Source organism: Drosophila suzukii, chromosome Y (assembly GCF_043229965.1).
Source record: "Drosophila suzukii chromosome Y, CBGP_Dsuzu_IsoJpt1.0, whole genome shotgun sequence".
NCBI lineage: Eukaryota > Metazoa > Arthropoda > Insecta > Diptera > Drosophilidae > Drosophila > Drosophila suzukii.
In genome coordinates, this window is record NC_092085.1 from 7579337 (window position 1) to 7594307 (window position 14971).

A 14971-nucleotide genomic window follows, 5' to 3' on the forward strand; every position below is an offset into this window, starting at 1 on the left:
ACAAGGGCCTGGCGATGGATGCGTACCCGTGTATAACCTTACGGAAGTAAGAAGTCAGACCTAGGAATCGCTTAATCGCTTTTTTGTCATGTGGTGTGGGAAACTCTTTCACAGCTTGAATCTTTTCTGGACCTGGGGTGATGGTTCCACTTTGAATGATGTATCCTAGGAACTGTACTTTACTGTGCAATATTTGGCACTTACTCCAGTTGATACGTAAACCGTTCCGAGAAGCAACCTGCAAGACATCTTTCAACTTAGCAAGTCCTTCTTCAAAGCCTTGACTGGGTATGATTACATCGTCCATGTACACAACGACAACGTTAGTGGCGATGAGCTCCCTTAGAACTGCCATGATAAATCTTGTGAAAACCGCAGGTGAATTTGATATGCCAAATGGTACATAAAGGAATTCAAATTGTCCAGATTGGGTAACAAATGATGTATACTTTCGAGAGCCTGGTTCAATCGAAACGTGGAAGAAGCCGTTTGTTAGTTCCAAAGTAGTAAATATCTTGGACCCTTGCAGCTTGTCTAGCACGGTCTCCATATGAGCCATCGGAAAATTGTCTCGGATAATTTTCTAATTTAGTTTTCGGTAGTCACAAACTCGGACCCGAAATCGATATCTTCGTTACTTTTGGATTCATTCCGTCGCATAAACTCAGTGCCTTCTTTTGTAACTTTCATGTCCACAATATCCAGGATAGGTCTGCCCGAAATTGCGTCGAAGCCCATGGCCTTATCTGGATCCACGTGAAACTCCACCTCCATGTGCATGTTGTCTATTTCAACAGGAATGACAATGCTCCCAAAAGTTAAAACTTGACTCTCGCCTATTCCCGTCAAACACTTTTCTTTTCCGGTAAGAGCTTCGTTGCCTAGCTTGAGAAAAATGTTCCTGCGCATTAGGCATAGATCTGCGCCTGTGTCGACGAGTCCTTTGAATTGAGCGTAGGGAGATTTGATAATTTTTAGTTCAAGGCCGGAAACCGTAAACTCGCTTTTTGGCTTAGTAGCTGCGTTCTCCACGTGAACGGCATTAGCATTGCTCTCCCGTTTTACCTCAACCTCGACCTTGCACTGTGCAGCACGATGACCTGGCTGTCCGCACCGATAACAATTATTGTTATCCTTCTTCTTGCAATCTTTCTTTAAATGGGACGGATCCCCACACTTAAAGCATTTACGTAAAAACTTGTGTTTTGAGTCGATGCTTTTGGATCCTTCTGCCTCAGCTACACGCGCTTCATTTTTGTAGGGCATTTTGTATGAGCGGCGAACCTTCTTGTATACTTCAATCTGCTCCTTTAAATCCGTTATGGTTTTCGCCTGATACAACATTATTTTGTTTGCCTTAGCATCTGGAACTCCCTTCACAAAATACTCTATCAAACTCTCTTCGTCTAGGTTAACTGGCTTGGCTATTTCCATCAAAGCATACAAATATTCCTGAAGTGTCTCTCCTTTTCTCTGTGCACGTTGACCTAGCTTGCGATGAACCTCAGCAGATAATATTTTAACAGCAAATTCGCCACGTAACGCTGCCTTTAAAAAATCCCAGTTGCGAATGTTAACCTGACTGCGAATGAACGATTTTGCAGCCCCACTGAGCAACTGCTTAGAATAAATGAATAGTTGAAGCTGACTCCACTGCACAGTCAAAGCACATTCCTCCAACACCTGGATCAACTAATCTATATCTGTACTACCTGTACCTGCCAAATTTGAAACACTGCCTTCTACATCTTTAAGTGTAAACAATGAACGGCTTATAGGCGCTGCCTGCACTGGACAATCAAGAGCGGTAGCTACAGATGCGACTCCATCCGAGTCGTTATCATCATCGTCCTGAATACCAAAGTGAGCCAGGAGTCGATCCTGTAAAACGTGCTTTCTACTGGCTGTGGGTAAATTAAGTTCTAGTAGCTTTGCGCGCAAATCGTCGCATCGCATTAACATTATCTCTTCGAGTTGCATTTTGAGATGAAATTTCCTTTAAATGTATTGATAGTAGCTTAACAGTAACAAAAAGATTATATGATTATAAATATAGATTATATGAATAACTTTTAAGTTAATGACAATTTTTGGTTTTATACACACAGTCTACTTTTACTGTTTGTGACCGACTTTCAATTTAATTGGGTCAGCTTTCTGGTTACCACCCCTTTCGATGCACTGCTTCTCAAGACTGTTTGCCTGCCAATTGGATTTTCTTCTGGACTATTCAAATTGAAAAGTTCTTGCCGTTGCTTGTCCGCTGACGTCGTTGCCTTCCACCAAGATCTGCTACTCCAAACTCAGTGCTGCTCTTCTTGGAAATCTTGCCCTCCAGGTCCCGTCAACCCGCCATTGCTCCAATGCCCGCTTCACGCTCCTGACTTGCTCCGCTCGCCTCTGTCTATCGCTGCTCCCAACGCCTTCCACAGATCAGCCTCTGCAAGTTACCAGTTCACCGTGACTGGACGGATCTCCGACCGACGCTCTGGGGATCTATAATGCACTACCTCCTGGACTGTAGTCGCTATAGGCTCCAAGCGTTTCCCTTGCGCGTTTTCACACACACATCTGCCGAATTCTGGTTTTCGTCGTCGTCTTTTGGACACACTGCCAAATTAACTGCGCAGTTGTCTCAAATTGTCATTTCACCAGACTTGAAATTTGGCAATCATTGTAGTTGTGTTACTCTAATGTTTGGGTTAATCCCGGATGAGCCCCCAAATTGTGGGAATCGTTAGATTCACAATATTTTATTGGGATAAAGCTTAAACATAGAAGTGCTTAGATTAAATTTTACACATGTCACATGAATTGTATTCTTGTCTTCACGAACGCTAAACAACGACTCCCCGCTCACTCGTGTAGGTATCGGCGGCATTAAAAGAATCGAGTACTTTATCGAGGATTTTAGATTGCAAACTGATTAAGAGTTGCCATATAACTTAACCCGCTTCGAGTGTGCCGTGTAATAAGCCCGCCAGATTCAAATCCTACAAACGTAGCAAGAATTTTTATTCTCTCTCTGAATGGTTACATGTTTAATGCCAGTTTTCATTTATTATCGACAAAATACACGTCGATCAGTAAAAAACACATATTTTAACAAAATGACAGTGAAAAAGTAAGTTAAAATATTAAAATTTGGAAAATAAAGAAACAAAGGAAGGCAGATTCGCCAAGCCGAAGGAGAAAAAAATAAAATATAGCAAGCGTTTCTTATTCACTCTTTAAATATCTAACATATTTAATACCAGTCACAACTTAGCATCGTACACGCATACATAAGCGTTAAATCTATCAGATCCGAGAGCCTCGGAGATTCAATTCTATTGTCATAACTTTAATTGTCAAAGTGACAATTCCAAAATCCAAATCTAGTTTTTAAAATTGGAATTCGAATCCCAAACCAAAAATAAAAACATAGCAAGCGCTTTCTATTCACTCTTCAAATAGGTTACGTGCTTAATGCCAGTCACAACTAAACATCGTACACGCACACACCTTTCTGAAAAAACATGGGATCTAATCATACTATGCTTAAAAAGTAAGTTAAAATATTTTAATGCGAGCACGAACAATACCATGAAAGGTATGATAATTCTAAATTTATAAAAAAAACCCAAACAGAAAGGAAAGTTACTTCGGCAAGCCGAAGTTTATACATCCTTGCGGTGTTAGGTTTTTTGATACTCGCAAAGTCGGTACAAATTCTAAAATTGGAACACAAATCCCAGACCAAAAATAAAAACATAGAAAGCCTTTTCTAATCACTCCACAAATAGGTTACAAAGGTTAATGCCAGTCACAACTTAGCATCGTACACACGCACACACATACACGACACGTCCAAGCTTAATAAAAAATAAATCTATTTTATATAAAACAATACAGTTTTGAAAAAACTGATAGCAAGCCGTACAACAGTAATCGGTTTTATATCATTTACAAACATCCGTCGGTACAACTACTTAAAAATAATGCGCTTATTTTCTGTTTTTTTTAAGAGAAGGTAAATCGGATTAATTAAACGCGAATTCAACAGTGAATATTAGAAAATCCTTTTAGCTATATAATTTATAAAGAATGTAGTATGCAATTTATTAATTTTTTTTTAACCGAGGCAAGCGTAATTTTATGAACACTGCACTACTCGCCTATAGATAGCTTTAATATCCAATCGTTTAGTGGAAGTCAATCAAGTCTTCAACTACTTTACATCAACTAATTTAAATTTTATACACCTTATTAATGTTACAGGGAGGAGGAGGCGAAAAATGAAGAGCCGGTAGTCGCTACCGTACCAAAGCCCCCGTCGGGGATCAAGAATCCATCTTTCAAGCCAAGGCGTAGCCGCAACATATCTCAGCGAAAGGGACTTTTATCCATTCCTCCAGTGCACGAGTGTATTGATGAAAACTCGGTGGTCCGAGTGGTCACGCCAGGAAATGTAAGAAAGAGGCGGGCTCCGGTGATTATTACAGCTAAAGAATTGGCCGGAAAGACTAGAGGGAAGGCCGGAACCGTTTCCCCATCAATTCCCACGGAAGAGGACTCTACACCTTTGCAGGAGGAGTGTAACGATTTGGTCTCGCCTAGAAGGAAGGCCGCCCCGAAATCTTCTCATCCAAGGGATGCTCAATTCCGGCAATGGTTTAACAAACATTATGGCCAGGTCCGAAAGCTACTATTCAGGGTTGGACTAAAGGTGGGACCAAAGGCCAGAGCTAAGCCACGACATAAACCTGGAGGCAAACCTGTACCCAAGGCGGTACCCATAGCCAGAGCCACTGGAGCGTCAAAGGGATCAGCCAGAGGAGCTGGGAAGGCAGGAGCGAATGAAAAACCGAAGGTCAAGACAGGAACCCGTGCAACGATCAGGAAAAGAAAGTATAAGTGAAGGTCAAACCTATCGGCACTCGTTCATCAAGCCCCTCGAAAATTATCAGTATTCGTTATAGTACGTATGGTATTTGATCAGATTTACGGAGCGCTTCTAGTTTGGCTGGAATTTATGATTATAATTCGTCACGAAATTCTTGACGTTCCCAGAAACAGTCGCCCAACGGGAGCATCGCTAAAACCCCAAAATTCTTATCGTCCAATGTCACAATCAATTATATATGCTATGTGCTCGATGTTCATTAACACAAATCGGTGTAAAACGTGATGGACTGGATCGACGGTGTGCTACTACTGCCGATATCGTAAGCGTTAAATCTGTCAGATCCGAGAGCCTCGGAGATTCAATTCTATTGTCATAACTTTAATTGTCAAAGTGACAATTCCAAAATCCAAATCTAGTTTTTAAAATTGGAATTCAAATCCCAAACCAAAAATAAAAACATAGCAAGCTCTTTCTATTCACTCTCCAAATAGGTTACATGCTTAATGCCAGTCACAACTAAACATCGTACACGCACACACCTTTCTGAAAAAACATGGGATCTAATCATACCATGCTTGAAAAGTAAGTTAAAATATTTTAATGCGAGCACGAACAATACCATGAAAGGTACGATATTTCTAAATTTAAAAAAAAAACCCAAACAGAAAGGAATGTTACTTCGGCAAGCCGAAGTTTATACATCCTTGCGGTGTTAGGTTTTTTGATTCTCGCGAGGTCGGTACAAATTCTAAAATTGGAACACGGATTCGTGTTCCAATTTTAGAATTTGTACCGACTTCGCGAGTATCAAAAAACCTAACACCGCAAGGATGTATAAACTTCGGCTTGCCGAAGTAACATTCCTTTCCGTTTGGGTTTTTTTTTTAAACTTAGAAATATCGTACCTTTCATGGTATTGTTCGTGCTCGCATTAAAATATTTTAACTTACTTTTTAAGCATAGTATGATTAGATCCCATGTTTTTTCAGAAAGGTGTGTGCGTGTACGATGTCTAGTTGTGACTGGCATTAAGCATGTAACCTATTTGGAGAGTGACTAGAAAGCGCTTGCTATGTTTTTATTTTTGGTTTGGGATTCGAATTCCAATTTTAAAAACTAGATTTGGATTTTGGAATTGTCACTTTGACAATTAAAGTTATGACAATAGAATTGAATATCCGAGGCTCTCGGATCTGACAGATTTAACGCTTACGATATCGGCAGTAGTAGCCCACCGTCGATCCAGTCCATCACGTTTTACACCGATTAGTGTTAATGAACATCGAGCACATAGCATATATAATTGATTGTGACATTGGACGATAAGAATTTTGGGGTTTTAGGGACGACTGGGCGACTGTTTCTGGGATCGTCAAGAATTTCGTGACGAATTATAATCATAAATTCCAGCCAAACTAGAAGCGCTCCGTAAATCTGATCAAATACCATACGTACTATAACGAATACTGATAATTTTCGAGGGTCTTGATGAAGGAGTGCCGGTAGGTTTGACCTTCACTTATACTTTCTTTTCCTGATCGTTGCACGGGTTCCTGTCTTGACCTTCGGTTTTTCATTCGCTCCTGCCTTCGCAGCTCCTCTGGCTGATCCCTTTGACGCTCCAGTGGCTCTGGCTCTGGGTACCGCCTTGGGTACAGGTTTGCCTCCAGGTTTATGTCGTGGCTTAGCTCTGGCCTTTGGTCCCACCTTTAGTCCAACCCTGAATAGTAGCTTTCGGACCTGGCCATAATGTTTGTTAAACCATTGCCGGAATTGAGCATCCCTTGGATGAGAAGATTTCGGGGCGGCCTTCCTTCTAGGCGAGACCAAATCGTTACACTCCTCCTGCAAAGGTGTAGAGTCCTCTTCCGTGGGAATTGATGGGGAAACGGTTCCGGCCTTCCCTCTAGTCTTTCCGGCAAATTTTTTAGCTGTAATATTCACCGGAGCCCGCCTCTTTCTTACATTTCCTGGCGTGACCACTCGGACCACCGAGTTTTCATCAATACACTCGTGCACTGGAGGAATGGATAAAAGTCCCTTTCGCTGAGATATGTTGCGGCTACGCCTTGGCTTGAAAGATGGATTCTTCATCCCCGACGGGGTCTTTGGTACGGTAGCGACTACCGGCTCTTCATTTTTCTCCTCCTCCTCCCTGTAACATTAATAAGGTGTATAAAATTTAAATTAGTTGATGTAAAGTAGTTGAAGACATGATTGACTTCCACTAAACGATTGGATATTAAAGCTATCTATAGGCGAGTAGTGCAGTGTTCATAGGATTACGCTTGTCTCGGTTAAAAAAAAAATTAATAAATTGCATACTACATTCTTTATAAATTATATAGCTAAAAGGATTTTCTAATATTCACTGTTGAATTCGCGTTTAATTAATCCGATTTACCTTCTCTTAAAAAAAAACAGAAAATAAGCGCATTACCGCCTTGGGTACAGGTTTGCCTCCAGATTTGGGTCGTGGCTTAGCTCTGGCCTTTGGTCCCACCTTTAGTCCAACCCTGGATAGTAGCTTTTGGACCTGGCCATAATCTTTGTTAAACCATTGCCGGAATTGAGCATCCCTTGGATGAGAAGATTTCGGGGCGGCCTTCCTTCTAGGCGAGACCAAATCGTTACACTCCTACTGCAAAGTTGTAGAGTCCTCTTCCGTGGGAATTGATGGGGAAACGGTTCCGGCCTTCCCTCTAGTCTTTCCGGCCAATTCTTTAGCTGCAATATTCACCGGAGCCCGCCTCTTTCTTACATTTCCTGGCGTGACCACTCGGACCACCGAGTTTTCATCAATACACTCGTGCACTAGAGGAATGGATAAAAGTCCCTTTCGCTGAGATATGTTGCGGCTACGCCTTGGCTTGAAAGATGGATTCTTCATCCCCGACGGGGTCTTTGGTACGGTAGCGACTACCGGCTCTTCATTTTTCTCCTCCTCCTCCCTGTAACATTAATAAGGTGTATAAAATTTAAATTAGTTGATGTAAAGTAGTTGAAGACATGATTGACTTCCACTAAACGATTGGATATTAAAACAAGGAAGAACGCTATAGTCGAGTACCTCGACTATCAGATACCCGTTACTCAAAGGGAAATGGAGATATGCAAGCAGCAAAGCGAAATTAAAATGCGCCACCTACCGGCGGTAGACAGATTTAAGCGTTATGGGCGTTAGAGTGGGCGTGGCAAATTTATTTTTGGATCAATCGATTTCAGTTCAAATTTTTCATCTAGCATCCAAATTGTGGGCGTCACAGGTTTTCGCCGTTTGTGGGCGTTTAAGTGGGCGTGGCAAACTTTTTTTTAGGTCAATCGATAGGTATTGATGAGAACAATACATTTCAGTTAAAATTTTCTATCTAGCATCAAAACTGTAGGAGTTTCAGTTTTGGGCGGTTTGTGGGCGTTAGAGTGGGCGTGGCAGTCTACTGAAACAAGCTTGCGCTGCGTAAGAAGCTCAGGAATCTGTACGCCAAATCTCAATAGCCTAACTCTCATAGTTTCCGAGATCTCAGCGTTCATCCGGACAGACAGACGGACAGACGGACAGACGGACAGACGGACAGACGGACAGACGGACAGACGGACAGACGGTCAGACGGACAGACGGACAGACGGACAGACGGACAGACGGACAGACGGACATGGCTAGATCGACTCGGCTAGTGATCCTGATCAAGAATATATATACTTTATGGGGTCGGAAACGCTTCCTTCTGCCTGTTACACACTTTCCGACGAATCTAGTATACCCTTTTACTCTACGAGTAACGGGTATAACTATCTATAGGCGAGTAGTGCAGTGTTCGTAGGATTACGCTCGCCTCGGTTAAAAAAAAAATTAATAAATTGCATACTACATTCTTTATAAATTATATAGCTAAAAGGATTTTCTAATATTCACTGTTGAATTCGCGTTTAATTAATCCGATTTACCTTCTCTTAAAAATAACAGAAAATAAGCGCATTATTTTTAAGTAGTTGTACCGACGGATGTTTGTAAATGATATAAAACCGATTACTGTTGTACGGCTTGCTATCAGTTTTTTCAAAACTGTATTGTTTTATATAAAATAGATTTATTTTTTATTAAGCTTGGACGTGTCGTGTATGTGTGTGCGTGTGTACGATGCTAAGTTGTGACTGGCATTAACCTTTGTAACCTATTTGTGGAGTGATTAGAAAAGGCTTTCTATGTTTTTATTTTTGGTCTGGGATTCGTGTTCCAATTTTAGAATTTGTACCGACTTCGCGAGTTTCAAAAAACCTAACACCGCAAGGATGTATAACATTCCATTCTGTATGGGTTTTTTTTTTAATTTAGAAATATCGTACCTTTTATGGTATTGTTCGTGCTCGCATTAAAATATTTTAACTTTCTTTTTAAGCATAGTATGATTAGATCCCATGTTTTTTCAGAAAGGTGTGTGCGTGTACGATGTTTAGTTGTGACTGGCATTAAGCATGTAACCTATTTGGAGAGTGACTAGAAAGCGCTTTCTATGTTTTTATTTTTGGTTTGGGTTTCGAATTCCAATTTTAAAAACTAGATTTGGATTTTGGAATTGTCACTTTGACAATTAAAGTTATGACAATAGAATTGAATATCCGAGGCTCTCGGATCTGACAGATTTAACGCTTACGATATCGGCAGTAGTAGCCCACCGTCGATCCAGTCCATCACGTTTTACACCGATTAGTGTTAATGAACATCGAGCACATAGCATATATAATTGATTGTGACATTGGACGATAAGAATTTTGGGGTTTTAGGGATGCTCCCGTTGGGCGACTGTTTCTGGGAACGTCAAGAATTTCGTGACGAATTATAATCATAAATTCCAGCCAAACTAGAAGCGCTCCGTAAATCTGATCAAATACCATACGTACTATAACGAATACTGATAATTTTCGAGGGGCTTGATGAAGGAGTGCCGATAGGTTTGACCTTCACTTATACTTTCTTTTCCTGATCGTTGCACGTTGACCTTCGGTTTTTCATTCGCTCCTGCCTTCGCAGCTCCTCTGGCTGATCCCTTTGACGCTCCAGTGGCTCTGGCTCTGGGTACCGCCTTGGGTACAGGTTTGCCTCCAGGTTTGGGTCGTGGCTTAGCTCTGGCCTTTGGTCCCACCTTTAGTCCAACCCTGGATAGTAGCTTTTGGACCTGGCCATAATCTTTGTTAAACCATTGCCGGAATTGAGCATCCCTTGGATGAGAAGATTTCGGGGCAGCCTTCCTTCTAGGCGAGACCAAATCGTTACACTCCTACTGCAAAGTTGTAGAGTCCTCTTCCGTGGGAATTGATGGGGAAACGGTTCCGGCCTTCCCTCTAGTCTTTCCGGCCAATTCTTTAGCTGTAATATTCACCGGAGCCCGCCTCTTTCTTACATTTCCTGGCGTGACCACTCGGACCACCGAGTTTTCATCAATACACTCGTGCACTGCGGCTATGCCTTGGCTTGAAAGATGGATTCTTCATCCCCGACGGGGTCTTTGGTACGGTAGCGACTACCGGCTCTTCATTTTTCTCCTCCTCCTCCCTGTAACATTAATAAGGTGTATAAAATTTAAATTAGTTGATGTAAAGTAGTTGAAGACTTGATTGACTTCCACTAAACGATTGGATATTAAAGCTATCTATAGGCGAGTAGTGCAGTGTTCATAAAATTACGCTTGCCTCGCTTAAAAAAAAAATTAATAAATTGCATACTACATTCTTTATAAATTATATAGCTAAAAGGATTTTCTAATATTCACTGTTGAATTCGCGTTTAATTAATCCGATTTACCTTCTCTTAAAAAAAACAGAAAATAAGCGCATTATTTTTAAGTAGTTGTACCGACGGATGTTTGTAAATGATATAAAACCGATTACTGTTGTACGGCTTGCTATCAGTTTTTTCAAAACTGTATTGTTTTATATAAAATAGATTTATTTTTTATTAAGCTTGGACGTGTCGTGTATGTGTGTGCGTGTGTACGATGCTAAGTTGTGACTGGCATTAACCTTTGTAACCTATTTGTGGAGTGATTAGAAAAGGCTTTCTATGTTTTTATTTTTGGTCTGGGATTCGCGTTCCAATTTTAGAATTTGTACCGACTTCGCGAGTTTCAAAAAACCTAACACCGCAAGGATGTATAACATTCCATTCTGTTTGGGTTTTTTTTTTAATTTAGAAATATCGTACCTTTTATGGTATTGTTCGTGCTCGCATTAAAATATTTTAACTTACTTTTTAAGCATAGTATGATTAGATCCCATGTTTTTTCAGAAAGGTGTGTGCGTGTACGATGTTTAGTTGTGACTGGCATTAAGCATGTAACCTATTTGGAGAGTGACTAGAAAGCGCTTGCTATGTTTTTATTTTTGGTTTGGGTTTCGAATTCCAATTTTAAAAACTAGATTTGGATTTTGGAATTGTCACTTTGACAATTAAAGTTATGACAATAGAATTGAATATCCGAGGCTCTCGGATCTGACAGATTTAACGCTTACGATATCGGCAGTAGTAGCCCACCGTCGATCCAGTCCATCACGTTTTACACCGATTAGTGTTAATGAACATCGAGCACATAGCATATATAATTGATTGTGACATTGGATGATAAGAATTTTGGGGTTTTAGGGATGCTCCCGTTGGGCGACTGTTTCTGGGAACGTCAAGAATTTCGTGACGAATTATAATCATAAATTCCAGCCAAACTAGAAGCGCTCCGTAAATCTGATCAAATACCATACGTACTATAACGAATACTGATAATTTTCGAGGGGCTTGATGAAGGAGTGCCGATAGGTTTGACCTTCACTTATACTTTCTTTTCCTGATCGTTGCACAGGTTCCTGTCTTGACCTTCGGTTTTTCATTCGCTCCTGCCTTCGCAGCTCCTCTGGCTGATCCCTTTGACGCTCCAGTGGCTCTGGCTCTGGGTACCGCCTTGGGTACAGGTTTGCCTCCAGGTTTGGGTCGTGGCTTAGCTCTGGCCTTTGGTCCCACCTTTAGTCCAACCCTGGATAGTAGCTTTTGGACCTGGCCATAATCTTTGTTAAACCATTGCCGGAATTGAGCATCCCTTGGATGAGATTTCGGGGCGGCCTTCCTTCTAGGCGAGACCAAATCGTTACACTCCTCCTGCAAAGGTGTAGAGTCCTCTTCCGTGGGAATTGATGGGGAAACGGTTCCGGCCTTCCCTCTAGTCTTTCCGGCCAATTCTTTAGCTGTAATATTCACCGGAGCCCGCCTCTTTCTTACATTTCCTGGCGTGACCACTCGGACCACCGAGTTTTCATCAATACACTCGTGCACTGGAGGAATGGATAAAAGTCCCTTTCGCTGAGATATGTTGCGGCTACGCCTTGGCTTGAAAGATGGATTCTTGATCCCCGACGGGGGCTTTGGTACGGTAGCGACTACCGGCTCTTCATTTTTCGCCTCCTTCTCCCTGTAACATTAAAAAGGTGTATAAAATTTAAACTAGTTGATGTAAAGTAGTTGAAGACATGATTGACTTCCACTAAACGATTGGATAATAAAGCTATCTATAGGCGAGTAGTGCAATGTTCATAGGATTACGCTTGCCTCGGTTAAAAAAAAATTAATAAATTGCATACTACATTCTTTATAAATTATATAGCTAAAAGGATTTGCTAATATTCACTGTTGAATTCACGTTTAATTAATCCGATTTACCTTCTCTTAAAAATAACAGAAAATAAGCGCATTATTTTTAAGTAGTTGTACCGACGGATGTTTGTAAATGATATAAAACCGATTACTGTTGTACGGCTTGCTATCAGTTTTTTCAAAGCTGTATTGTTTTATATAAAATAGATTTATTTTTTATTAAGCTTGGACGTGTCGTGTATGTGTGTGCGTGTGTACGATGCTAAGTTGTGACTGGCATTAACCTTTCTAACCTATTTGTGGAGTGATTAGAAAAGGCTTTCTATGTTTTTATTTTTGGTCTGGTATTCGTGTTCCAGTTTTAGAATTTGTACCGACTTTGCAAGTATCAAACAAGGAAGAACGCTATAGTCGAGTACCTCGACTATCAGATACCCGTTACTCAGCTAAATAGAGATGTGCAAGTAGCAAAGCGAGATTAAAATGCGCCACCTACCGGCGATATACAGATATAAGCGTTATGGGCGTTAGAGTGGGCGTGGCAAATTTTTTTTGGACCAATCGATAGGTATTGACGAGACCAATACATTTCAGTTAAAATTTTTTATCTAGCATAAAAATTGTGGGCGTCAGGTTTTTGCGGTTTGTGGGCGTTAGAGTGGGCGTGGCATATTCGCGTAAAAAACTTGCGCTGCGTATAAGGCTACGGAATCTAAATCTGACATCCCAATTCTCTATCTTTGATAGTTTCCGAGATATCCACGTTCATATTTACGATTTTTTGAAGTTTGTGGGCGGTTTATGGGCGTTAGGGTGGGCGTGGCGAACTTTTTTTTGGGTCAATCGATAGGTATTGATGAAAACATTACATTTCAGTTAAAATTTTTTATTCTAGCATCAAAACTGTAGGAGCCACAGTTTTGGGCGGTTTGTGGGCGTTAAAATGGGCGTGGCACTCTACTGAAACAAACTTACGCTGCGTAAGAAGCTCAGGAATCTGCACGCCAAATCTCAATGGCCTAGCTCCCATAGTTTCCGAGATCTCTGCGTTCATCCGGACAGACATACAGACGGACGAGACCAATACATTTCAGTTAAAATTTTTTATCTAGCATACAAATTGTGGGCATCACAGGGTTTCGCGGTTTGTGGGCGTTAGAGTGGGCGTGGCATATTCGCGTAACAAACTTGCGCTGCGCATAAGGCTACGGAATCTAAATCTGAAATCCCAATTCTCTATCTTTGATAGTTTCCGAGGTATACACATTCATACTTACGATTTTTTGAAGTTTGTGGGCGGTTTATGGGCGTTAGGGTGGGCGTGGAAAACTTTTTTTTGGGTCAATTGATAGCTATTGATGAGAACATTATATTTCAGTTAAAATTTTTATTCTAGCATCAAAACTGTAGGAGCCACAGTTTTGGGCAGTTTGTGGGCGTTAGAGTGGGCGTGGCACTCTACTGAAACAAACTTGCTCTGCGTAGGAAGCTCAGGAATCTGCACGCCAAATCTCAATAGCCTAGCTCCCATAGTTTCCGAGATCTCAGCGTTCATCCGGACAGACAGACAGACGGACAGACGGACATGGCTAGATCGACTCGGCTGGTGATCCTGATCAAGAATATATATACTTTATGGGGTCGGAAACGCTTCCTTCTGCCTGTTACATACTTTCCTACGAATCTAGTATACCCTTTTACTCTACGAGTAACGGGTATAAAAACCTAACACCGCAAGGATGTATAAACTTCGGCTTGCCGAAGTAACATTCCTTTCTGTTTGGGTTTTTTTTTTAAATTTTGAAATATCGTACCTTTCAAGGTATTGTTCGTGCTCGCATTAAAATATTTTAACTTACTTTTTAAGCATAGTATGATTAGATCCCATGTTTTTTCAGAAAGGTGTGTGCGTGTACGATGTTTAGTTGTGACTGGCATTAAGCATGTAACCTATTTGGAGAGTGACTAGAAAGCGCTTGCTATGTTTTTATTTTTGGTTTGGGATTCGAATTCCAATTTTAAAAACTAGATTTGGATTTTGGAATTGTCACTTTGACAATTAAAGTTATGACAATAGAATTGAATCTCCGAGGCTCTCGGATCTGACAGACTTAACGCTTACGATATCGGCAGTAGTAGCCCACCGTCGATCCAGTCCATCACGTTTTACACCGATTTGTGTTAATGAACATCGAGCACATAGCATATATAATTGATTGTGACATTAGACGATAAGAATTTTGGGGTTTTAGGGATGGTGCCGTTGGGCGACTGTTTCTGGGAACGTCAAGAATTTCGTGACGAATTATAATCATAAATTCCAGCCAAACTAGAAGCGCTCCGTAAATCTGATCAAATTCCATACGTACTATAACGAATACTGATAATTTTCGAGGGGCTTGATGAAGGAGTGCCGATAGGTTTGACCTTCACTTATACTTTCTTTTCCT

At 41.0% G+C, this 14971-nt stretch overlaps 1 protein-coding gene across 1 annotated transcript; it reads right to left on the bottom strand.

Annotated features, from left to right (window-relative positions):
- Positions 1–588: 588 nt before the first annotated feature.
- LOC139353728 (uncharacterized) lies at positions 589–1434 on the bottom strand. Its single transcript, XM_070998050.1, has one exon. The coding sequence runs from the start codon at positions 1432–1434 to the stop codon at positions 589–591; it is 846 nt and encodes a 281-aa protein (XP_070854151.1).
- Positions 1435–14971: the final 13537 nt, after the last annotated feature.